Source organism: Alosa sapidissima, chromosome 21 (genome assembly GCF_018492685.1).
Source record: "Alosa sapidissima isolate fAloSap1 chromosome 21, fAloSap1.pri, whole genome shotgun sequence".
Taxonomy (NCBI): Eukaryota; Metazoa; Chordata; class Actinopteri; order Clupeiformes; family Clupeidae; genus Alosa; species Alosa sapidissima.
Window position 1 is genome coordinate 29,176,728 of NC_055977.1, and position 25,053 is coordinate 29,201,780.

At 41.5% G+C, this 25,053-nt stretch overlaps 3 protein-coding genes across 8 annotated transcripts in view; 2 read left to right on the plus strand and 1 right to left on the minus strand.

The window, feature by feature from the left end:
* Positions 1–1,749: 1,749 nt before the first annotated feature.
* wasf2 (WASP family member 2) overlaps positions 1,750–25,053 on the plus strand; it is a 29,207-nt gene continuing 5,903 nt past the window's right edge. Inside the window, exons 1-9 of one of the 2 annotated variants that reach the window (XR_006026163.1) lie at positions 1,750–1,897; positions 3,033–3,188; positions 7,297–7,431; positions 7,813–7,966; positions 8,720–8,837; positions 8,938–9,062; positions 9,458–9,595; positions 11,511–11,971; positions 12,175–12,635. Coding sequence is in view for 1 of the 2 variants with exons in the window: in XM_042076900.1 (XP_041932834.1) it covers positions 3,056–3,188; positions 7,297–7,431; positions 7,813–7,966; positions 8,720–8,837; positions 8,938–9,062; positions 9,458–9,595; positions 11,511–11,971; positions 12,175–12,332 (1,422 nt within the window). In the remaining variant the exon portion in view is untranslated. Of the gene's footprint in view, positions 1,898–3,032; positions 3,189–7,296; positions 7,432–7,812; positions 7,967–8,719; positions 8,838–8,937; positions 9,063–9,457; positions 9,596–11,510; positions 11,972–12,174; positions 13,874–25,053 lie in introns of those variants that run through there. The other variant, XM_042076900.1, reaches the window with a different exon arrangement.
* gpr186 (G protein-coupled receptor 186) lies at positions 16,444–18,474 on the minus strand. Its single transcript, XM_042076902.1, has 2 exons — positions 18,293–18,474; positions 16,444–17,737 (listed from the first exon to the last, which is right to left on the minus strand). Exon 2 carries the CDS (start codon positions 17,733–17,735, stop codon positions 16,770–16,772), a length of 966 nt encoding a protein of 321 aa, XP_041932836.1. The 5' UTR covers positions 17,736–17,737; positions 18,293–18,474; the 3' UTR covers positions 16,444–16,769.
* cd164l2 (CD164 sialomucin-like 2) lies at positions 19,481–22,982 on the plus strand. 5 transcript variants are annotated; one of them, XM_042076907.1, is made up of 7 exons: positions 19,778–19,794; positions 20,333–20,448; positions 20,819–20,923; positions 21,705–21,782; positions 22,195–22,230; positions 22,338–22,488; positions 22,595–22,982. In XM_042076907.1, exons 2-7 carry the CDS (start codon positions 20,370–20,372, stop codon positions 22,608–22,610), a joined length of 465 nt encoding a protein of 154 aa, XP_041932841.1. In that variant the 5' UTR covers positions 19,778–19,794; positions 20,333–20,369; the 3' UTR covers positions 22,611–22,982. The 5 variants fall into 5 exon arrangements, with proteins under 5 accessions (XP_041932843.1, XP_041932840.1, XP_041932842.1 ...); XM_042076909.1 differs by having other exon boundaries at positions 19,481–20,448; positions 22,195–22,244; XM_042076906.1 differs by having other exon boundaries at positions 19,481–20,448.

The following is a 25,053-nucleotide window of genomic DNA, read 5'->3' on the forward strand; positions in this document are numbered from 1 at the left end:
AACCACACAGTGCTCACACTCAGAACACCACTTTTGCACCTCATGCCACATCTGGGGCCAGTAGCACCTCTGGCATATCAAATCTGTGGTCCTGTCCACCCCCAGATGGCCATTGTTGTTGTGTAGGCTAGTGAGCACTTTGACTTGCAACACCTTGGGCAGTAAAAGTTGCAGCACTGGATCCCTGGAGGAGCCTGGATCGCTCGGTACAAGGTCCCATCCACTTCCTGTATCTGGGACCACTGCTTTATCAGCTGCTGGACTTCCCTTGGTTCACTCCACTTGTCTTAACAGGTAGGTGGTCGTCCCTGTCGCCAAAACCACTTGGCCGCAAGCCCCGGCTAGCTATTGGTCGCCGTAACCCATCCTTCTCCTGTCACAGAACTGCCCCCAATCCTGCATGGCTTGCATCCGTCTCTAAGATAAAGGGACGACTGAAATCGGCATAACCTAGGACTGGCGCTTAAACAAGCCGTTCTTTTAAGACTCTGAATCCAGAGAGTTCTGAAGGCAAACCTGAACCTGACTACATTCAATGTTAACTATCCAATATTCAGATGTTTCTTTTTTTTTTGCAATTGAAGTGTATGCAAATTAGTGCATAATTAATAAGATATTGTTAAATTACATCCATAAACATATATTTTCAGAAAACTTGTAATGCAAAAAAAATATTGTCTCTGCATAAATAACCAACTAGTAAAGTTTCATAAGAATATCAAGGAGTTACATTTTTTACCCTATTCACCCGTTCTATGTTGCCTATGGAGGCCAGTTTTAGGCTGCAAATGCTAATTACCAGGTTTAAAACTAAAAAATCATCTAAGTAAATACCCTCTTTACCAGTGTTTTCTCACATTTGACCCCCAAGTGATAGTAGTCCTAATTATGCATTATATAAATGATGATGTCATGTAAGTGTGAAAATGGATCGTGAACATTTGAAGACAAAAAAATCTTGTTCCTTAGACTCTATACTAGCAAAATATGCACAAGACACCGTACTAGTGGCTGCCGCGGTCACGCGGTCTGCCGTTATATTATGCTACACTGACCGGTGGTCAGTGCGATCCCGAGTGCAGGCGGGCACGCAAACTCTTAAGAAGCCAAGTGTTTGTAACTGTTTGCTTTCTGTCTGTTGTGCTTTTTACTCAGGGCATTCATATTAATCATTGATATCAATTGCAACAGCCAGAGAAATAAAAATCAATTTTACGAAAAGGAGAACCTTGACCTACACGCAATAGCCAGCGTCATGAGACTCTAATAATGTATTCTACTTATAGTATAAGTATAGTATATATAGAATGGTCTCTGCATTTATCCCAATCCGTGAATCAGTGAAACACACTCAGCACACAGTGAACACACAGTGAGGAAGCACACACTAATCCCTGCGCAGTGAGCTGCCTGCAACAATAGCGGCGCTCGGGGAGCAGTGAGGGGTTGCTCAAGGGCACTTCAGCCGTGTCGACTGGTCGGGGTTCGAACCGGCAAGCAATATTGGAATGTGAAGGAAGACAGGCCATAACTATTTCGGATATGTCCATGCAGGCCAGACATCTAGGAATGTGCTAACATGCTCACCCCCGCCCCCCCGCATACAGATGAACAGATGTTTTCAACCCATTGGGTGGAGTTACGCCATTTACGTACAAAATGTCATTTCCACGCTCTCGTCGTAAATGACTGGTGCGATGTCCAATAGCGTGCACGAATTGAGAAACTTTGGCCAATTAGATGAAGACCTGAAGTTTTCTGTGTTCCACGACGTGTTGTTAGTTCCGCAAATCTCAAGTAGACTAACAAGCAGGGCCCACCTTAAAGAAGCAAAACTTCTAATGCAATCCTCGATCTGAAACCGTCAAGTGTGAACGCTTTCGTCTTTTTACTTTTGGTAAGACATAACCGTCCTTGTTTAGTTATTTCATACCGAACGTTTGCTTTAGCTTTAGAACGTGAGAAATTGCACTTTTTGTCGTGGATAGTCAGAGCTGCTGTTAAGCTATCGTTGGGATACTTCCTGCTTTTTGGCATTCAGGCCTGGTACAAACGTTTGTCTTGTTCTTATTTTGTGTTATCGTTTATTTCCTTGGTTTGTTCTGCCTATAATGTAAGTTACTCCACAATCATACTGTTGAGGAACAGCCTAGGCTTCCCATTCTTAAATTAAAAAAAGCATGTTCATTGATTTGACTAGCCTACTTTGTCTATGTTAGTGAGTTATCAGGCGAAATAATGCCAGTCATATAACTCATTCAGCAGTGCGGTTTTGTTGGCCTAATAGCCTACACTAACGTTATGTTTTGACTGAAACGATGAATAGCCTACCTATATCGTTAATTTCAAATCATGTAATTTGAACGATATAAAGGAACTTCCCGAAGAAACAGTCAGCTCCTTCTGCCGACTGAAAGGTGTACTGCAGGGCCAACTGTGTTGCCCATGTATCTGTTCGAAAAATACATAGTTAATAGGCCTACTGGTTCATTTTCGTTTGTGGGTTTTGATGTGTGATAATTCGGATACAAATGCAATGCAAATACTAAAGTATTAGGCAAGCATTTTTTGTTAACATGACATGTATTGGAACCTATCCTGTAGGCTATTGTATGTATTTTTTTGGTTTGTTAAATATAGGCTGTGTTATATGTTTCATGAGTTAGATTCTTCAAAATGGCCTACATTTACCTTCGTGGCTGATTGTGCACTATTGGCATTGTCATCATGATAACCAATTTCATGAAAGAGTCACTTGGAATGCTTCTCATGAGTGAAACATGAGAAGAAAACATGAGTGAAAGAAAAGCAGCCAACAAGTGCTCATTATGTATAGGAAATCCTTCAGGACAAGGAAAAGTTTTGCTTTGAATTAGCCTGGTAAACCAAATTCTTTCACGAAGTGAATATAGGCTGTATTTTAAAACTCTAGTACTTTAAACGGTATATATTTCAGTCACAGAATAAAGTCCTTTACATTTCATGGCTTGTCACTGATAGTGGGTTTATATATTGTGTTTTCTGTCTTCCAGGGTGACCATTCCCACTCACCAACATGCCACTGGTGACACGGAACATTGAGCCCAGGCACCTATGCCGCCAGTCATTGCCCAACACCATCAAAAGTGAACTTGAGTGTGTGACTAACATCACTCTTGCCAACATCATTCGTCAGCTGGGCTCTCTGAGTGAGTGGGTCTGTGTACACAAATCCGTGTTAGTGGCTGAAGTTCTGTCTTTGTGTTATCCAAGCAGGCTAGGCCCTTAAGAAAGAGAACTGTAGGAATCGTGTAGTATTTTGGGACAAGGTAATAGGAATACTATAGATATCATAGGAATGTTTTGGTATTTTGGGACACACTATAAAAGTACTATAGGACTGTACTATAGGAACACTATAGAATTATATTATAGAGGTATTACAGAAAATCATATAAGTATTTTACACTATTTTAGTATTGCTATGGTTCTATTTTGTAAGGGGGTGGCACACCAATAATAGGCGGCAATATAATTATTTTGAATTCGTTCTTGTATATTACTTTGGGAACCTCAACTTTTTAAAGCTGTTAAATCATTTATTTCAGACTCCAGTCTAGTGTAGCAGTCTTTTCAGAGAATTCAAATTCACATGTATAGAGTGGAAGGAAAGTTGAAATTCTTAAGTGTATATGATGGGAAGTGCGTAAAGGAAAGTAGGACATACAGTTTTGCTGATAAGTTTACATGCCCCAGCAGAATTTGTGAGATATTGGTCAGTTTTTAGAAAATATGACTGATCATGAAGAAAACCTTTCTTTTATTTAGGGATAGTGGTCAGGTGATGCCATTTATTATCACATAATTTTGTGTACCCTTTTTAAATAATAATAACTGAAATCACCTGATCAAAACTTTGCATAGCCCTGAATGTTTGGCGAGAGAATACATAAAAGTTAACACACCAGGTTTAATAGGCTATTAAGGGTGAATTTCCACACCTTTCACATGTTTGATTGTAATTAGTGCCTGTGTATAAATAGTCAATGAGTTTCATAGCTCTTGTGAGACCTCTGCACATTTTCACCCAGGGCTGCTAATGCCAAAAAACTGTATGTTTATAATATACCAAACAGGACCCAAACAGCACCATGTAAATAAAAACAGAATGCTATGATTTGCAGAACATGTAAATCCTATATGTAATTGAGAATAGTACAAAGGCAACATATCAATTGTTGAAACACAGAAATGTCATTGATGCCATTGAATCCATCAGCACAGCTCAAAAAAGCCGGGACCGGAGCATGTTTACCACTGTGTTACTTCACTTCTTCTTTCAACTGCAGTCTGTAAATATTCAGAAACTGAGGAGACCATTTGCTGGAGTTTTGATAATGAAATGTCCCACTCTTGCCCAATATAGGATTTTAGCTGCTCAACAGTATGGAGTCTTTTTAATCATGTGTTTCTTACTACAAGCCTTTGCAAACATTATGGAATCACCACTCTTAGAGGATGTTCATCCAGCTGTTTATTTGTTAGAAAGAAGATAAATCACAGATGTGCCTCAAAGTAAATATCTTTCTGTAACAGTTGAACATTCTGGCTTTGTGGAACATTGTAGTAATTGATGGGAATTTATTGTTAAGATCATGTAGATGAAAAAAATATGGAATCACTCGATCCTGAGGAAAACATTATGCAATCATAAACCTAAAACATAATTAATTAGTACTTTGTTGCACCTCTTCTAGCTTGTATGACCGCTTGTATTCTCTGAAGCATAGACTTCACTAATGTCGAACAGTATTTTTCATCAATCAAGTTTCAACTTTGTCAAACAGCAGTTGACAAATCAGCTGTAGAGGATGGTGCCTTCTCTTCAGTTGGACCATGCATTTTCAATGGGATTGAGATCCAGACCGCTTGCTGCCCTTGTCATTGACTTAATGTGTCTTTCCTGAAGAAAGGTTTTAACGTTTTTTGTTCTATGGGAAGAGACATTATCATCCTGGAAAATGACTTCATCACCAAAATTCCTATTGATTGATGGAATGACAAAAGTGCCCAAAATGTCAATGTACACTTGTGCATTTACTGTAGAGGTAATGAATACCATCTCCCCTGGTCCTTTTCCTGACATGCAACCCTGTATCATCAGTGACTGTGGAGAGTTTCTTGTTTATTGAAAATTGATGGTGGAAACTGAATAAAATGGTGCATGACAAGACTCCATCCTGCAAAGCTGATCTGTCAATTGCTTACAACAAAAATGGAATCTGCTCGATCAAGAATAGTTACTGTCTATACCTCAGAAAAAGTAAGCTATCATAAAAGCCAGAGAAGGTGCAAAAAAAGTACTATTTATAATGTTTTAAGTTTGTGATTCCATAATTTTTTCCTTAAGATTGAGTGATTGCATGTTTTTCCTCTACAGGATCATGAAAAACTAGATGTACCGCTCTGCGGTACAAAATATGACCGCCGCCCAGTCCAGCACATTTTTTCCACAAAAATAAATCACGCTGAAAGGTCTATATGATTCTAACTGTCTCACTAAATTGCATTATCCACACTCAGTTCTCACTGGTATCTGCTAGACGACAAGTACCAAAACATGATTAGTTCATAGATTTCACATGTAAAATTCATTTTATACAACCCCACCCCCATCTTGCCTGTTCATAATTCTGAGAAATTCTTGAAATGTGTGCGTGTACACGTTTATGTTTATGTTTATGTGTGTGTGTGTGTGCTTGTGTGTTTGCCTGCGTATATGTGTTTGTGCATGTGCATGCATGCGTACATATGTCTACTGTGTGAGTGTGTCATACGTATGATTACTGTGAATGTGTGTGCGTGCGTATCTGTTTATGCACATGTGTGCACATGGAATGGGTTAACATGACCCCTGGAGGCAAACATACGGAAAAAATTGGTCATCCTAGGCCCTACGGTTCTCAAGATATTCACAGAAAACTGTGTCTGCCCTACCCTCCTTTCAGGGGGTCCAGTACAGCGGAGGGGCTACAGATCAAAACGAAAAACGATGGTTTCCATGCTATCCATGTGGGGTTACATGCCCACCAAGTTTCATGTACCCCGGTCTTTCAGTGTCCCGGGAATTCTTGTTGGTGTACGGTCACATACGATGTACACATAAATTATTTTATTGTAAGGCCCCCCATGAACGAAACTTGGCATGCATTCGGAGGGTGTCATAATGATCCTACACTTTCAATTTCGTGCAGTTTTGACCATGTCAGCCAGAGATATTGTGATGAAAACACCTAATTTTTTGCTTTTTAATTTTTAACTAGGTGCCGCTATACATGAAATAAGTGGTAATGGGATGGGTTGACATGCCCCCTTAAGACCAACATACAAAAAAAAGGTGGACCTCCTAGGCCCTACGGTTCTCGAGATATTCACAGAAAACTGTCTCCGGCCACCTACAGGCCAGTTGGTGTATAGTAACATAAATTAATTTATTGTGTGGCCCCCCATGAACGGAATTCCACGAAACTTGGCGTGCATTCAGAGGGTGTCATAATGATCCTACACTTCCAATTTCGTGCAGTTTTGACTATGTTAGGTCACAGATACCTGCGATTGCAACACCTCATTTTTACTTTTTTGTGTTTAACTAGGTAGCGCTATACATGAAATGAGTGGTTATGGAATGGGTTGACATGGCCCCTTGAGATCAACATACAAAAAAAAATGGTCCTCCTAAACCTTACGGTTCTCGAGATATTCACAGAAAACTGTGTCTGCCCTACCCTCCTTTCGGGGGGTGCAGTCCAGCGGGGGGGGGGGGCTACAGATCAAAACGAAAAACGATGGTTCCATGCTATCCATATGGGGTTACATGCCCACCAAGTTTCGTCTACCCCGGTCTTTCAGTGTCCCGGGAATCCTTGACGGAAATTTGGACATGCGAAAAGAAAAAGAAAAAAAATCTGACTAAACCTATATGACCGCCGCTTCGCTGCGCAGCGGTCATAATAAATTGTCAGAATGAAGGCCAGAAGGCCAGCTAAATGAACATCTTCCAAAAGTGGTATTTCCATGTTTTTGCCAGGGGTTGTATGATACACCCAATGTGACAGGTCTGGACTGTAGTCAGGTTATTTTAAAGTGAAAGTTTAAAATGTAATGATATTTAGCGCGAATATTTAACTTTTGATGAGAACTTTGGGAATTGTAAATAAGGTATACGATTGTATGTTTTGTAGTCGTTTGACATACATTTTTGTGTGTATCTTTTTGACTGGACATAGGAATAACTTTGTGTATATATGTGTGTTGTAGGTAAATATGCTGAGGATGTGTTTGGAGAGTTGTTTGTCCAAGCCAGCACATTTGCAGAGCGAGTGAGTACACTTGGGGAGAGAGTGGACCGTCTGCAGGTTAAAGTCACACAGCTGGATCCCAAAGAGGAGGAGGGTAAGGGGAGAAGTCAAGTCAATTTATATATATATATATATATATATATATATATATATATATATATATATATATATATATATATATATATATATATATATATATATATATATATAGTTATATAAACATATATATAATTATATACAAAATATCTAAGTTTATTTATATAGCGCATTTTATACATAGAGGTCATTCAATGTGCTTGCATAAACACAAACAGAGAAAACAGAAGGCATACCTCTGTTTTGGCTGCAAGACAGAAATGTAGCCCAACTTTAAACCAACTGTCCTGTCACCTGTTTTCATCTCTCTACTCCTCCTCTTCTCCGTTAGCGCTGCTCTTTGTCACCATTTGTCATGCTCATCCCCTGTCTCCTCCAGTCTCCCTGCAGGCCATTACCACGCGCAAGGCCTTCCGCTCCAGCCTGACCCAGGATCAGCAGCTCTTCATCCGCCCCTCCTTGCCCGTACCTGTGCAGGATACCTATTTGGTCTGCGATGAGCCGCCACCTCTCAACAACCTCAGCGTCTACAGGTAAACAGTCACATGTGCATGTCCACATAATCCACACAGGTAAACAACCACTGTCAAACGTGACTTCTGGACTTAGTCGTATAATCCATATAACACACACCTGGCTCTCCCTCTAAAACCCTGTGATAAAAACATCTTTCATCATCTCTTACAGTATTCTCTCCTGAATCATCAGCATCACTATCTTGAGCTCCGCCTTTACAAGGCAGCAGAGATTTCATATGTAGTTTGACACACTAGTTAACACACAATTTTTCTCCCCCACATTTAATTCAAATTGGGTGTTGAAATATGTAGGCTGGCTTTGTAATACTAGCCCTAAATTCTAGGTATATAGACAAAATGTCATGTCTCGTCACATGCTGTGTGAAATTGTGGACACTCAGTGTCTCCAAAATGCAAGGAAGCCAGTCAACAAGCCCATATTGTCAGTCACAGGTGAAGTACTCAAATTGCTCCGACCCATATTTCAACTGTGTTTACACTGCACAATCACTGTACTCAGTCTGCTGTCATGCAGATGCATTTTGTGCAAATCAGTTTCTTTTTGTTAATCTTAATGTCTAACACAATGATAAATGCAAACATTAAGACAGACCATCAAGGCCTGCAAAGTGAACATAGTTTACCAGTTTTTCTATTTCCATGGTTGCCTCCAGGTGGATATGTTGATGGAAGTTCAAATGGAAGTTTTTCTTAACGTCTCTCCTTTCTGACTCTCCTCATTTCCCTTCTTTTATTTCCTGTTCTCAGGGATGATGGCAAAGAGGCTCTGAAGTTCTACACCGATCCCTCCTACTTCTTTGACCTCTGGAAAGAAAAGATGCTGCAGGACACCAAAGACATCATGAAGGAGAAACGCAAGCATAGGGTGAGATGACCATACATGCAGTTGAGCACAGACCATGTACGATGTCAAGAGGAGGCTTTCATTCTGTTTTGTCTGGATTTGTGTTTGTATGTGAGAGCAGAAGGAGAAGAAGGATAATCCCAACCGCAGGAATCAAAACCCACGGAAGATTAAGACCCGCAAGGATGAGTGGGAACGCCTCAAAATGGGGCAGGAGTTTGTCACGCCCAAAAGTGGTGATTCGAGGTTTGTGGGTGTTACTTGTGTGTGTCACAATGTCAAAGCCTTCATACAGCCTCAATGGTATCAGTGGGAGGGCGGGACCATCATGAGGGATCTACATTATGGTTGGAGTGACCTAAGCTTTCCATGTTCTTATGCTATTATCAACATTTGTTGAAAAACAGCTATGGACTTATGAACTATTATTGATTCCCATATTTATTCTAGTTTTTATGAGCGCAACAATGATACTTTTTAAATGATTGCAGTGCAATGATAATGTTATGACTGTCTCAAGTCCAATAGGAAATAGCTTGTCACAGCTAACTTTAGAATAGTATATGTCCACAATGTCACAAGGTGTGTTGTGTGTGTGTGTGTGTGTGTGTGTGTGTGTGTGTGTGTGTGTGTGTCCACAGAAACTCCTCTGAGGGTCTGAATGGCAGTGCTGGCTCTGATGATGGATTCAGTGGGGAGATGGACTCCACTGGGTATGACCTGGGTTCCCCCTTTCCTCCGCCAGCTCCTGATGATTTGCCTCCTCCACCACCCGACATGTGAGTCCCTTGCCATTGACCAGAAAGGGAAAATGCTTTAGCCCTGTGGTGCCGTAAGACGCACAGTGCGTCAACATTTACACACCCATTCATCTCTGTTTTTCGTCTCTGAGTTGCTCACAGAATACTCATCGTATGGATAACGAATGCATATCACATGAAACCATATGACTTAAGCTTTCCAATCGATACTAGCTTGTTGCTGTGAAAGAGTTGCACGAGCAAAATTAACTTGAAATCACATGAAATATTTATATTTACTGCATATATCTCTGCGGCCATCTCCACACCCATTCTTTACAAACTCTTCACTCGAAACATAACAAACTGTACAGTATATCAAAATAAACAGCCGCTGAATTTTACCTTACCGAATTCAAAGGTATAAAGCATTCTTCTGTACTACTGTGGGGAGTGAAAATTATGGAACATTATCAGACCTGCCAACCTGTACGCATTTTGCCTAGCAACCAAGCAATTTCACATCAAAGTATGCCGCTACGATTTTTTACTTCAAACTACGCAAAGCGAGCAGACATCCAACTTCTCCAGAAAGCTCCTTCAGCATGTGAATTAGAATCTCCCGCAAATCTATTTCATGCGAGGATGAGATACAGAGAGAATGACCGGCAAAGCATAGTGGCCTCTCTTTATGTTATTTTTTCTTTATACAACGGTGGGTTAAATGAAAGACTTGATGAGGTGAGTTTGCGTCCCCCCAGCTGCCGTTTTGCTAAACTAAAAATATTCCACTAAGTGCAATTGTAAATTTACTTAGGCCTTATAGTTTGATGTTGTCTTGGAAAGTTATTACTTGTTTACCACTTGTTTCAGCTGATGGTTAAAGTTTTCATGACTAAAAGGCATTAATTAAATAGAGCACGGACCTTTCCAAGGCAAAATGCAGCCATTAACAACGAGTCTGAAAGTGGACCTAGGCTAAATATTTTGAGCTGCTCATTGATAAGTGTTCAATTTGTTTTTTCTTTGGAGCAGATCCTTCTTCTTGATTATTAGCGTGAAAACAAGCGAGAACAAATAATGGGCTTCCAGACTGAAATCACACACCTATCACTGTAGTTGGGATAATGTAGGCCTAATCATTGCAGCCTCACAGATGGCAGAAAGACACCGCGATCTGAAAGAAACTGAGTGAAATTCTTTTAAAGCAATCAGTAATTTGCATTAGTCAGCAGGTAATAATTGAACATTTAAAAACAAAGCATGTAGGCTATTGTGAGTGAAGGGATAGACTGCACACTGACGACAGCAGATGTTATATATGTTGGCATAACATGGGTGATGGATGTATTTCTTTACAAAATAAATCTTTAATAATAATGGCTTGAAAAGAGGTAATAATACCAGACATGATGGAATAGAGGCCACATATAAGAAAATGGACAACATATCCACATCTGTCCCTATCAACAAAAGTGTTTTTCATAGGTCAGGATTATGCTCTAAAACAGATTGTCAACATTATAGAGCTACTGTAAAATATTCAGTTTGCATTAAATTAAATTAATTAAAGATGGGTCACTATCCAAAATGTGTCTTGCGAGTATGGCTATGTCTGTTTTTGGCTGCCTGCATGAAGGCCGATGTGAGCAATTTTTTTTCTTGGCTCGAGGTTCTTCAAGGTTGGCCGGTCTGCATTATGTGATTGGGTCAAAATCCCAAAATCTATGTTGTAATTTTGCAGTTACTGTTAGTTAATTTCATTCTAATAGCCTAATTCTCCAAATGTGCACCATTTTGTCAAAATAATTCAGTCAGGTGACACTAAAACAGGTCGACGTTCGTTATCGTTCCAAAATGACTGTACTGATAATGGTTTTGTATCACATGTGAAGTGTATGCTGACATTTGGGTCAGTTGATGATAGAATTGACCATACATTGTTCCCACTCAGGTACTCTGATCCTGGAGGTCAGCCTCAGAAGCGCAGCAGCCTTTTAAGTCCAGCCCACCCACCTCCAGCTCCTCCAATGGCGTCCTCTCCTACTTTGCAATCTAACATAGCCCCACCCCCAGCCCCACCTCCTCCTCCACCGAGTGGCATGGTCCCACCCCCTCCACCACCTGGCTGGGATTCCACCCCAACTTCTACTCCCAATGGCACCTCTCCTCCTGCTCCCCCACCTCCCCCCACACTTGCAGGGATTGCACCACCACCGCCTCCTCCAGCTGCTGGAGGCCCACCACCTCCTCCTCCCCCTCCTCCCCCACCTGGTCCTCCCCCTCCCCCCTCTGCTGGACCTCCTCCTCCTGCTCCGATTTCCTCTGGAGCCCCCAGCACAGCTCCACCAAAAGCTCAGCCTGCTCCTGCTGGTGATGCAACACGCAGTGATCTCCTGTCGGCTATACGTCAAGGTAACACATGGATGTTTATTAAATGCGCATGGCTCATTTTGGATGTTTCAGTTTCGCATCGTATCAATTCTTGCCCTTAATTTGCCAGATACACTGTAACGACATGCTATCTTGAGAACTTTGGAAATAATTTCATGAATACTGTGCACTTGTTCTCTTTCTCTCTGTGTTAACGTGTGCTTGCACGTGTGCTCATGTTTTAGGCTTCAACCTCCGTAAGGTGGAGGAGCAGCGGGAACAAGAGAAGAGGGACACTGTGGGCAATGATGTGGCTGCCATCTTGTCCCGCCGTATTGCTGTAGAGTGTAGTGACTCTGAGGATGACTCCTCTGAGTTTGACGATGATGATTGGTCTGACTGAGACTGATCATCTATCTGTGTGTGTGTGTGTGTGTGTGTGTATGTATGCGTGTATGCGTGTGTGTGTGTGTGTGCGCACATGATCTCACTCACACTACCTGTTTTATCATTAGAGTTCACCTTCAAGAGTAACCAGCAGCATTGTATTGACAGGATACTTCTGTGTGTATGTGTGTTTGTGCTGACTTGCTTGTATGTTAGCTCCATTAAAAACCAGGCCAGTGATTCCTTCCTGCACCATTTAAACCAAATAGGTGAATCTAATAGAACCTCCCCATCCCTACACAGAGGCAACATAGTCCAAGTCATCCAAATAATAAAGCAGGCTAAATGGTCAAATATTTGGAAAGGAAAGATCCACAGCAAGAAAACTGATGGAACCCTGGTTCTCATCTTGAGTATTGTTGTTATGCATGTATTGATACTACCATCCATAGGGTGATGGGATTTTTTTATATCCCTGCAACCTAGATGTATCTTGTATAACTATGGCGAGATGTCTGTTCAGGCATCAGCTGATAGACAGTACAAAACGTCAGGTGACAACACATTGTTCCCCTAATATACTGTATATTTTTCAGCGACTGCCTAAGGTCTCTTAATTTACATGAATTATAGATGCAACTCCCTTATACTGACAGTATTGCAGTATCAGCTGTCTGATTATTTTCCTTCTCACAGAGTGCCACTTATCACTTTTCCATAAAACAGGTTGTTATAGCTCTCTTTCACATATCTGCAATAGGCAGTCTAATTGGTTTTATAGTGTCTTGACATATGGGGGATAAGACTTAAGTGTAAGACACTTGCATACAGCCATTTCTGTTGGTTTTAGACCAGATTTCTGCAGACTGACTGTTGAGCAGATAATGCCTATTTGCAGACAAGTATTCTATTTTAAACTGTGTGGGATTCATGGAATAGTTGTATGTGTGTGAAAGAGATGGTGTGTGTGTGTATGTCTGTGTTTGAGTAAGTTGAGCATGTTTGGTTGTTTGGAGATATAGCTCTTACTGACTTTATGAAGTTTATGACTTCATAATTGTTGCTTTGATGCACACACATATACACACACACACTCACACACAGAGAGAGAGAGAGACACACTTTCTCAGACACACAGATCCTGTGTGAATCACTTTATTGACATATTTTCTAGAAAGAATCAAAAGATTTAAAATAACTTTTTTATCTATTCTTTTATTTTGTACAAAATGCTTTAGCCTTTGTCATGTGTGTAGCTCTGGCCTGCATTATTCCCCTTGTCCCCAGTGTTGCAGCATGGGATTGTGTTTTCAAATGTTTCACTGGCTCTGTTTGTGACAGTCGCCAAGTGGGGACCAATCCAAAGATACATTCGAAAGTGCCTTGTAATGTACTGAGTGCCTTAACTTTCAAAGCCAAAGCTTAATGTCAGCCCCTTTGTTCTGCCAAGTCTGTAATCAGACAACCAGTAAAAATATATATTTCACATCTAACATTTGCATATTTGTTGAGACTTTCTACATGATCAGTTGAAAAAAATAAACCAAATTAATGTTTTCCCTTTTGCCTGTGTGCTTCATTATCTCTGGCTTCTTTGAACTTTTAAACATTATGTGCATGGCATATTGCTTGAAATAATTTAAAAGTGCTAGTGATGGGGACGAGACCGCCTATGCCGAGTCCGAGACAAGACCGAGTCTTTGAAGGGTCGAGACCGAGTTGAGACCGAGTCCGTTGGTTTTCAAATACAGTCGAGTCCGAGTCAAGACCGAGTCTTTGAGGAAGCAAGTCCGAGTCGAGACCGAGTCCTTTAGGAGTCGAGAGCTAGTTGAGACCAAGACCATAAAAACATGTCAGTTTTCATATTCATGATTTAATATCACCCCAATTAATAATCAACAGTTAGGCCCAGGCTTGGAATTTCACCATTTTAGGGGCAAGGCCACTTGGTCTTCAGTTGGGCATATTTGGTGGGGGGGCACAAAGGCCAAAGTTAACTATACAGTAGTAGGCTATAAAAATAATCAAAGTTGTATTTAGCCTATTCACAGCAGTAGACCTGCATCACTGTATGAAACATTACAAAAACATGACATATTACATAGAACTGTAAATCATCTGATCATCTAATATTTAGATGTCTAGGCTATATTTAATATTTATATTTATTTTATATTTGGCCTGTAATGGAATCATGTATTGAACAGTTTAAGCACAGCTCAGCTTTAAGAAACTCAAATAGCCTAGATGCATGCTTAGCATTTTTTGATCATTAAGACTCCTTTCACAAACTCTTATTCAGCTGTATATCCTCTGATTTTAATATTTACCTATACCTAGGCAATATTTGTAACATTTATTGTATTTGGCCTGTTATGAAATCATGAAGAACGATTTAAACACATTTACTTTTCTCGCGAACCGTTCACCACAGCAATTAGCGGCTAACATCGTTTAAAAGCTGAGAAAAAGCTCTTTCATGTGATGTGATACATGTGTCTGTGTGATGAGTAGGCTTAACGATTGCAAGTATTTCAACTGAGAAGAATGGGTGAGTTTGGACGCACTTTCTGTCTTGCCATGCGCTGTCATTTTCTCCACTGTGTAAGACTGAATTAGTTTGCGCTGTGATTATTTTGACAGGCTATAGGCTAAATAAAAATCGCTATTAAACGGACGCAAAGCAGAATATTGAAAGAAGGGGGCACCAAGGCCAACGCAAGGGGCAAAGACGTGGCCGCCGTGAAATTTCATTTTCATTTTTTTTTAATATATGAACATAAAAAAATGCGCTGGTCTCGAAGACTCGGTCTGAAATTACGAGTCCTTCTCTTCCCACTGTGGTCCGAGACCGAGTCAAGACCGAGTCTTTGAAGGAACAAGTCCGAGTCGAGTCCGCGAAAGCAGAAATCGGTCTTGAGACCGGTTATGTTGCCCGCATACCGCCTCCCATGGCAGAAACTGGTATTATGACACTTGTCGGTCTGTGGCTAGTAATTTAGCATGCTAATTCAGGTTGATATCTCTGCAGCACTACACCTTGTCATTTTTTTAATGACATCATCGTCCTTATTTCTTCTCATTCTTTTGATGCGTGTAGCTAATTTTTTGGATATTTTTACCTCAATTCTTACACATGGCACCTTTTAAGGCCAGAGGGATCAGCACTAAATGTTTTTTTTCTTTATCACCTACAAACATGGTTATTCTCTTTGTGATCTAGGGTAACTTTGAGCTCAATACCCAATTAGATCACACTTCACTCTGCTGAGGCACCGTGCTAATTGGCTGAGGTTGTGTAGGGCTTTGTCCAAGCCACTGGGCCCTATCATGCACCCAGCGCAAAGTGGTGAGTCATATTCATATCGTACCCCCATTCAGTGATGAATTTTTCGCCTTTTATTAAACCTTGCGCCCAGCGGTGTGGCAATTAACAACATAAAGTGTGGCCTGGCAAAAAAGTCCCTTAGCAACCAGTCCCAAACAACTTAGGATTTTTATTCAGTAATTCGAACATTATTAGGGTAAGGCTATACTCTGCTAGTCACGCACAGGTTTTAGTAAAGCAAGTAGCCTACTAGTGGAATAGTGCAAGCAGATTCCTTCAGATGTGTTGTCTCGAAATACCAACAGGCTGTTTGATGTTGTGCTGATGGCTCTTAAAGGGAATGACAGATGTGATTCTCATTGGTTTAAAGGATGTTACACCCAAAACACATCCATGACTGCTTATGAAACATAAGAACAACCCTTTTTGGGCCAGCATTTGATCGCAAAATCGCGCCATTAAATTAAAGAATGTGGACTGGACACGCCTTAAATGTCTAAACTTTGCGCCTCTGACCAGACATTTCAGATCGCCAAGATAGGGCCCACTGTTTACCATTCACATGGACAGGGCTTTTTTTCAGTGCAAACACTGAATGCTGGAGGACTGAGAAACAATTTGCTGAATTTGATTAAAACTTTGAAGTAACTTTGACTGATTATGCAGTATTGGATGCATACACAGTAGGCCATTTCATTTCATCTAGCAACCTTTATGAATACATTTTTGAGACTTTGCTTGTTTAAAAAACAGATGCTTTATTTTTTTGTAATAAAATAGCAAAATAAATAGACAAATGAATTACATTCATGCTGACAAACTTCAATGTTCTCTTATAAACCATTAAAGCTAAGACAGCTGCACAGACTCATCAGGTATACTAGCACCATTTCAGTAGTTATACTACTCATCAGTTTCAGCAGTGTCGTTCTCAGTTAACATCAGTCTGTCTTATATAAAGTGCAGGAGATAATGAGGCACAGGTCCGATGGGCTAAGCTCTGTCCAGCTCTCTCTACCTCTTCTTTAGGGGCAGGTGTTGGCAGCAGCCTTTGGCAGTGAAGTGTTCATGAGATCCATCAGTTTCCCAGTTCTAGAAGATCATGTAGTGTGAGACGTCACTGTGTCAGACGTCACTGGGTGTGTGTGTGTGTTGCAGATGTGTGTGGGAACAGCCAAAAGCCTTGAGCAGGATTTTGCGGATGTGCGTGTTGCGGTAGGCGTAGATGAGCGGGTTGATCAGTAAGTGTGTTGCTACAGGTACTAGTGTTGCATAGGTGTAGTGACCTGGCGCTGAGCCATCGCCTAGGAGACCGTAGAGGGTGAAGGGCAACCAGCAGCTGGCGAAGGTGGCAAAGCCGAGCGCCAGGGTGTGCGTGCGGCAGCGGCTGGGAGTGTGTGCGTGCGGGAGAGTGTGGCGCTGCAGGGCGATCATCCGGGCATGGCGTCGCACCACCTGGCAGATGTGCGCGTTCAGCTGCAGCATCACCGCCAGGATCAAGAGGAAGCCGCCGCAGAGGACGCTCAGGTGAATCCGCGTCAGGGGATGCACCACGCTGCACGCGTTGAAGTGCGTGGACGAGAGGGAGTCCAGCACGCAGCTCACACCCAGCAGTGGCAAGGCCCCTTGCAGTGCCGCCAGAAACCACGCGAGGGCGAGCGCGGCACGTGTGTGTGTGCGGTGTGTGTGAGAGCCGTACGTCAGCGCGCAGCGTAGTGACAGGAAACGGTCCAGGGTGATGCCCAGCTGAGAGCACACACTCGCACTGAGGGCACCCACACACACACACACACTGGCTAGTGAGAGCACTTCCGAATACACAGTTATGCGTGACAGGAAGCGAAGAACGAGACCCACCCCAGCCAGAGAGTCTGCCCACGCAAGTGAGCCGATGAGAAGGAACATGGGTGCTCGCAGCAGATGGGAGGATAAAATGGTTGCCACAACAATTCCATTTTCACAGCAGATCAGGATGCCAGACAGACATTCAGCGTAGTCCCACAGGGTCACAGGAGTGAAAACCTCAGAGTGTGAGTTCAAGGACGGAGGGTATTGCTGCAACCATGCCAGGCCTGAGTCATTCACGTCCATTTCTGTCAGAGAAAGATGCAGAATGATTCATATTTGAGCCTATCACTCATAACACAGGTGTTAAATGACTGATTTTGCTTGATAAAGTGCTGTCCACGTATTCATTTTTATGACAGTTCTCCTGTCATCCTTTTAGTATGCAAGACTACCTGTTAAAACTATCCCTGAAAGCCTTTTGCACTGATGGGAGGGGGTAGAGCAGACATATTACACAACACCCATCACCTTCGCCTACTGCCTGCCAACTATATCTTTCGTGACTGAAAATATTATGGCACTAGACTTCACTAGGTAGTGGTAAAGCAGCATTTGTGTAAGAATTTCTCTGAGTTTACCATTAAAAGGGAAATTAAAGCGCAAACAGCCTACTACCTCAGTCACTGTCAATGTTCGATTTGATACGTGAAGAACAGTCAGCCAACTACAATGCGTGGGAACGTTAAGCAATGTCCCCTGCCTGAAACATCTGCATGAGACGAAATTGTCTGAATGTCTGGTACAAAGACTTGATCATTCACACAATAGCATACAATGAACACTGTGAGATAAACACTTACCGCAAGCTTCTCGGGGAACAATCCGTCCTAACGAAAACGTTTGGCAGGTGCAGGAGGAGCTTTCTTCTTAGCAGAGATTTTGGCATACAGTAGGCTATCTACCAGGGATTATTTTTTTGGAAAAATACTTGGGTGTTGTATCATCGTTTTTGTCCCCACGGTAAGGTCCTGGCACGTCGGCTTCCAATGCTTTCGCCAGAATGTGTCTGGCTTCAAGTAAGGTGGGCGATAGAATAGACCCGATTCCAGAAGACCTTTAACCAATCAGAAGCCTTTCTCTGGCTGAATGGTATTGTGTCATTTCATTCATAAAATCCGCATCTTCAAAGCTCCTCCCATTGCAGTGAGGTGAGCAGTGGGCCAATTTCGGTAAGCAACTAGAAACACATGCGGTCTTTCCCGCTTCCCTCACGCTAAATGTGAGTCACCGCTCTCCTTGGTGCTGAAGTTGACTGTCATTCAGACTTAGGCTAGGCTACGTTGCTTAGAGAAATTAGCCTTATTCCGAAACATTACATTTAGTTCAGCTCTTTTAATGGATGGGGGAGAAAGACATCTATTTCACACTCGTGTAACAGATAACAGATTAACTATTTTTCATAGGCAATCTGAATAAACTGTCAGAGGGGAATATAGCCTACTCCTGCAATAAATGTATCGGTGAGGATTGAATCTTTTATGATATGGTCATGGCTAAATTGTTATGTTAGGGTACAATCATAGCCTATGCAGCATTTTTTTAAATGCGTCTCTATTTCACCATCAAGCAAGGCTACTAAGACTGGAACAGTCTACCTAAACAATATATGCAGGACTTCTCAGAATGAAATACGTCGCACAATTCTATCGACATATCTTGCATTTCTGAGATAGCCTACGCCCCTAAACCATCATGCCTGCACTGAAGGATTCCCGTTCTTCGAGGGATGCTCAGAAAGGTGGCTACGTGGGGTGTCCGACAGTGGGCGAGATCGTTAAGGCAAGCCGGATGGAATTCCTCCTAGCCCAGACCATATAAGGAATGACGGTTCCGATGAGCCTGTTTTCCCTGCAGTCTTCATGACAACAGATAGGCTGTGGTCTCTTTAGACGTGAGCGAGAGTTAGTTGACGCGGAGCGGTTAGTAGGCTAATCAAACATCGTTACGTAGGCTTCAGAGTAGCAGGTTGTGTGTGTCAGCAGATGTTTTTTGAAAGAATAGTGTCGGGTGACGCGTCCATACCTTTGTCGTGTCCATACCCACGTTTCTTAGCCTACATTGCATTTTAGCCTAGACTACAACCACGCTCTTCGATGATATAACAGCACGTGTGTTAAAATGCGATGATAGCATGGTTGTAATGGGAAATAATGAGGTGAAGGATTTTACAAATAAAGCAGATAATGTAGGCTATCAACAGACAGATAGCCTTTTGTTTGTTGATTGAATAATCTTTGCTGACATTACTGAACATCACATTTCAGGAAAATTAGTTGCGAGGAGTAGCAAGGCAAAATACAGGGTAGGCATAATCAGCTCTCTTACATACACACAGTCTGTCTTTGTCTGAAAGACACAGCAGTGTAACTAGTAGGCCTAAGACTAGTTAGATGTATGCAGAGTTTGGGCAAATAGACTATTGGTACTGGTAGGCTACTTGATATTAATTGAGTGTATGCATTTATGTTTTGAATGTGTGGCTTGGCAAGCAGACACAGTAAGGTGGTCACAGTGGTGTGGGTTTTCAGAGTTGTGTTGGCAGATGGGGGTGGGGGAGTGGGTTGCCAGGTAACATGCTGCGGTTACATTACCTGCTCAACAGTGTCACTGTGACGCTGAACTCACAAAGATGCACCCTCCACACACACACACACCCATACACACACACCACAAAACACACAGTGCTGTCCTCTCACATCATCGAACAAGAAGTGAGAATCAGGAGAGTGAGTCTCAACTGTGGAATGTCTAACTTAGTGCATGCTGCTCTTCTGAGCGATTAGAGTATATTTATTCACTGGACTTCAGCACAAGCAGTAAAGGCTTGCGTTTATGTTTAGAGTGCTTGAGTGTGACAGTTGGTAAGTCTGCGTTAGGATGAGGGGTTTATTGCTGGTGTTGCTTGGGACACTGCTGACATTGGAGGTGATTCAGATGATCACTGCCCAAACTGCAGGTAAGAAACAGTGCAGCAAATGATATGCTGAGTCGGCGGGCAATGACTAAATCAAGATTTCACAATTTGAAATCAAAATTTATGTTTGTTTTTTTTCCATCAGGAGTAAAATGTTTTTGTGCATTTCCAGATGTTAATCTTTGACAAATGTAAGAGTATGTTTTCATAGGGAAGTTGTGATGGCATTCATGTCTGGTAAAGAAGGGCTTGACATACACTTTTTGAGGTTTTGGTTGCTAGTTAAAGTTAATCTTGTGCATGACGAAGCAAAATATCTGATGCTAAGAGGATGGATAGAAAATTCCATGGGCTCTTGTAACAGATGCTAATAAACAATATTAGTATTTGTGTTGCTACTTCTGTTTCGCAGCAGATGATGTGGCTAATGGAGATTGCAAGCGGATGGATTCTTGTGATCAGTGTGTGAGCCTTTCCCTCAACAACACAGGCTGTGTTTGGAGGATCTGTGACAATGGTGAGATGGACACACACATACACAACAAATACTGCAGTCAGACAGACTGTACGCACATGTTGTCTAGACACAATTTAGGCTATAAGTGAGCATTGCATAAACAGACAGAAATTCAGAAACTGATATCACATCAAATACACACAAATGAACACCACACACACACACACACACACACACACACATACACTTCCTCAGTGATGCATGGCTTTGCCAGTAATACGAGCCTCTAAACTCTAGAACCATCAAGTCAGTAAATTATTCAAGCCCTTCCATGCAAACACACAAAGTCACAGACACACCTTCACAGACTGTCTTCCATACTCTCTACTTTTCCTTTACACACACACACACACACACACACACACGCACACACACACACACACAATACTCTTCACACAGACACAATCTGTCTTCCATGACAAACTACAATGTCTGCTCACATAAACACACTTTTTGAACTCAGTCACACACATAATTAAATATTCAGTGCCATGATCCCCACTAGATCCATGCCATGGTGCTCACCTGAGCTGTGTGTGTGTGTGTGCGTGTACGTGTGTGCGTGTGTGTGTGTGTGTTTTTGTGCGTGTGCTTACACATTCTTACACATGCTTACACACTCTCCAACTATCTGAGTAAAAATACCACTAAAAGATTGACTTAAACATTTTCTCCTCTGCCTTTCATTTAAAATTCTGTTTGATTGGGTTCTAAAACAATCTATTTTTGTATTTGCCTGTTGTCCCCCCACCCCCACACTATTCTCTCTATTCCTCCTCAGAAAATAACACTGGGTGTGTATCTGATACTGAAGACTTTCAGGGCTGCAACAGGTTAAACGAAACCGACATGTGTGCAGGTAAGCTTAGACTGCACAGAATAGGTTGACGTAAAGGAGTATCGTCACACCGGTGTGACGGGAATGTTTGGAAATGTACGTTTTAAAGAATATCTGGGTTCATTGAATTCAACATAGAATTTTAGAACCTTCAATTGTTGCGGAACAGAATCTTATGTTAGAATGTTCAAAAACCTACACCTTTAAGGGTTAAGCATTAGATCAAGCAAACGTCTATATTCAGTTGAATCATTCCTATGACATGTTGACTTGGTCTATTATATGAATAAATGCAAAAAAAGCTAGTTTCTGCCGAAAGGCCTGGGCCAAAGCACTGACTGGTTAGGAAGTACAAATGGAACACACTATGTTTGTCATCTCTCCCTACCATGACCCCTTTCTCCCTGATGTTTACTTGGGTATGTTTCTCCAGGCACTGATATTGATATTGATATTGATATTGACATAGGTGAGTGCATTTTGGTGAGTGTGGTTTTTAGTATGCACATATATAAAACAAAATCTCTCTTTCTTCTTGCCATTTCTGCTTTTGTGATCCCTCTTTGTCATCCACAGACACCAAACCAGCTCCTGCTCCGGAGTTCTCCCAGGCATCCTTTGATCTGTCCAGCTTCATTGGGGGGATTATTCTTGTACTGGTGCTTCAAGCAGGAGGCTTCTTTGCTATGCGGTTCCTGAAGACAAAGGACAGCACCTATGAAACTATGTAAGTTTTAATGTAGTGCTTTAATGTAACTGTAAGTAATTATTGTAATATTTGTTTGGGTAAAACAAGGTGATATATCTTTCATTCCTCTCATTTTATCCCACAGAGAACAGCCCCAGTAATGGAACATCTTGAAAACATATAAAGAATTGACGGATGATATCTGGTATCTTGATAATATGTCATTATTAATTTATTTCTTAGTTCATTTTATGTCACACTGAATACCTATAGTTTCTATCACTATCTATGTCTGAGTGCATTACATTGAATAACTACATTTTCTTTGTTAAGGCAGTTTTCCCTTGTGTTACTCTGTTGAACTGTGTGGTTATTTTTAAAGATGATGTATGTTGCTTGTTCTGTTTATATTTTTTTCTTGTTTAAAGGACAACATAATTATTAATTTAGACCTTGATACAATAATCTGCAGTTTTGCTCTGTGCTTGTCAGCCTAAGGTTTTAAATCTCTCCAGATGTGTGTTATCCTACGATGGTTTACCTCACAAATAAAAATATGAATTTCATTATGAAATAATACTTTCGATTATTGATTGCTTGTTGCCAACAGCACTGTCATGAATTGCCAAAACAGATGTTTTTGACATGCATATAGCACATGAAATCATTGAGAATTTGAATTGTACCACTTCTTGCTTTCTCAAGTCAAGCCGACTAAACAAAAGGTCTTATGGTAATTATGGCACTGTACGCATGAGTGGGCCCTGCAGGCATACTGTCCATATGCTCTATCCATTATGGCACAGTATTTCTATAGTCCATGCATGCTCCATCCATCATGGCACAGTATGTCCACTATATTTTCAAGAACAGTTGAACACTCTTTGTCAAACTTTGCACAGTTAATCACTACAAAGGCTACATGCCATGTTGTGATTAGGTACTCAAAATCTAGCCTAATCTTACCTAATTTTACCCACAATTACTGTAAGTGATCTTAAAAGGAAAACTCCAGCGATTTCTGTGTCTCTATGAATCGGTGCTACCTACAGTAGCTCGAGTTGCTGCAGCCAACAGCTAGAGTAGCCAGGCAGCTACAGTGCTACACTCTGGGGGCATGATTTTAAAGATGCTGAGTTCTCCTTTAACTCCCATAATTAATTTCAACAAGACTGTTGGATCTATTTATTTCAGGTTGCTTGCTCACCAGTGTTTGCTAGACCTCTTTTAGGAAGTCTCGGGACAGATTCATTTGGTGTGAACCTGAGTCCGACCGACACAAACTAACGCAACGCACTACTACAACAGTGTGAAAATGCCCGTAGTGTTGGCACAATATCGCCCCAGCCAGCATGAAGGTTTTTCATCACTATAATGGTTACATACTCAAGGGCATGGGGTCAAGGTCACATAAAGTGTCTCTTTCTTCATTAAAGTTATATGCATGTACCAGTACTGACATGTCAATAGACTAGAATAATGCAGTATCTGCTAAAGCCTACATAGCAACTCTCAATTATGATGGCTCTACTTATACACAATCTATGACCTGTGGTCAGAGCTCAAGGTCTAGCTCACTAAACTGGAGGTTACTAGCCTGGCGAGCCAGACCCACATTAAAATGTAGGGTCTGGGCACTCGTTCGCAGTGCTCAGTCCGAGGGGCGGGATAATCAGTTGTCTTTCAAATTCCCTCTGCACACAATAGGACGCAATAGGATATTTGTTTTCAAGTAGCAGGGAATTCAAGCCAAACCGTTGCAACTCTGCCATCAATCATTATGTTAAGCCCACCAAACGACTCTATACACGATTTCAATGCCCTGATTAAGTTTCGATTTCTGGAGCTCACAAGCCAACGGAGAGTTGCTAGACTAGCCCTGGCAGCAAATGTAATTGCTGCCGCTAGGGGCGCGTCTAGATTTCTAGTCTATGAGGTTACAGTGGATGTAGGCCTATTGCATCTCTTTGCATTGAGTATGTTTTTATTTTTGTTGTGTTTCTTGCATCAGCTTCAGCATCATTGCAGGTCAGTTTGCACATGACATGACATTGGTGGTAAATGTATTAATGGTAATGGTGTGCTAATGGTAAATACGGTCCTATTGGAATTTAACATATGTGGGAAAAGGTGTCTTATTTTGACACAATTATGCACAGTTTTTTTTTTACTATAAAAACACAAGAGGGAGAGAGAGAGAGAGAGAGAGAGAGAGAGAGAGAGAGAGAGAGAGTGTTTATCATTCACACTTTATTTTTCAAGGTACCATCTTAAAATCTTTCTGGATGTTCTGTCAGGCCTTTCATTCTTTAAAATAAAGGTTGTGAAAGTAACTATTAGACAATTTGTTCTTTTGGCAGGTGTTCTAAAACAGCTCCACTGTACTTTTGCCATCCTAGGGTGTCACACACACTCATCTCTAGGGTCCATCACACCAGGGTCAGGGGTCAGACTATGGGGGTCCCTAATACAGCTCATACTCTAGGCAAGTCTGATGGCCTCACAGCAAGCCATCCTAGTACCTCACCACGTAGTGAATGGAGCGTGCAATCACTCCAGGCATACAGTCTACCATACCTACACTGTGGCTGCAACGCCAAACAC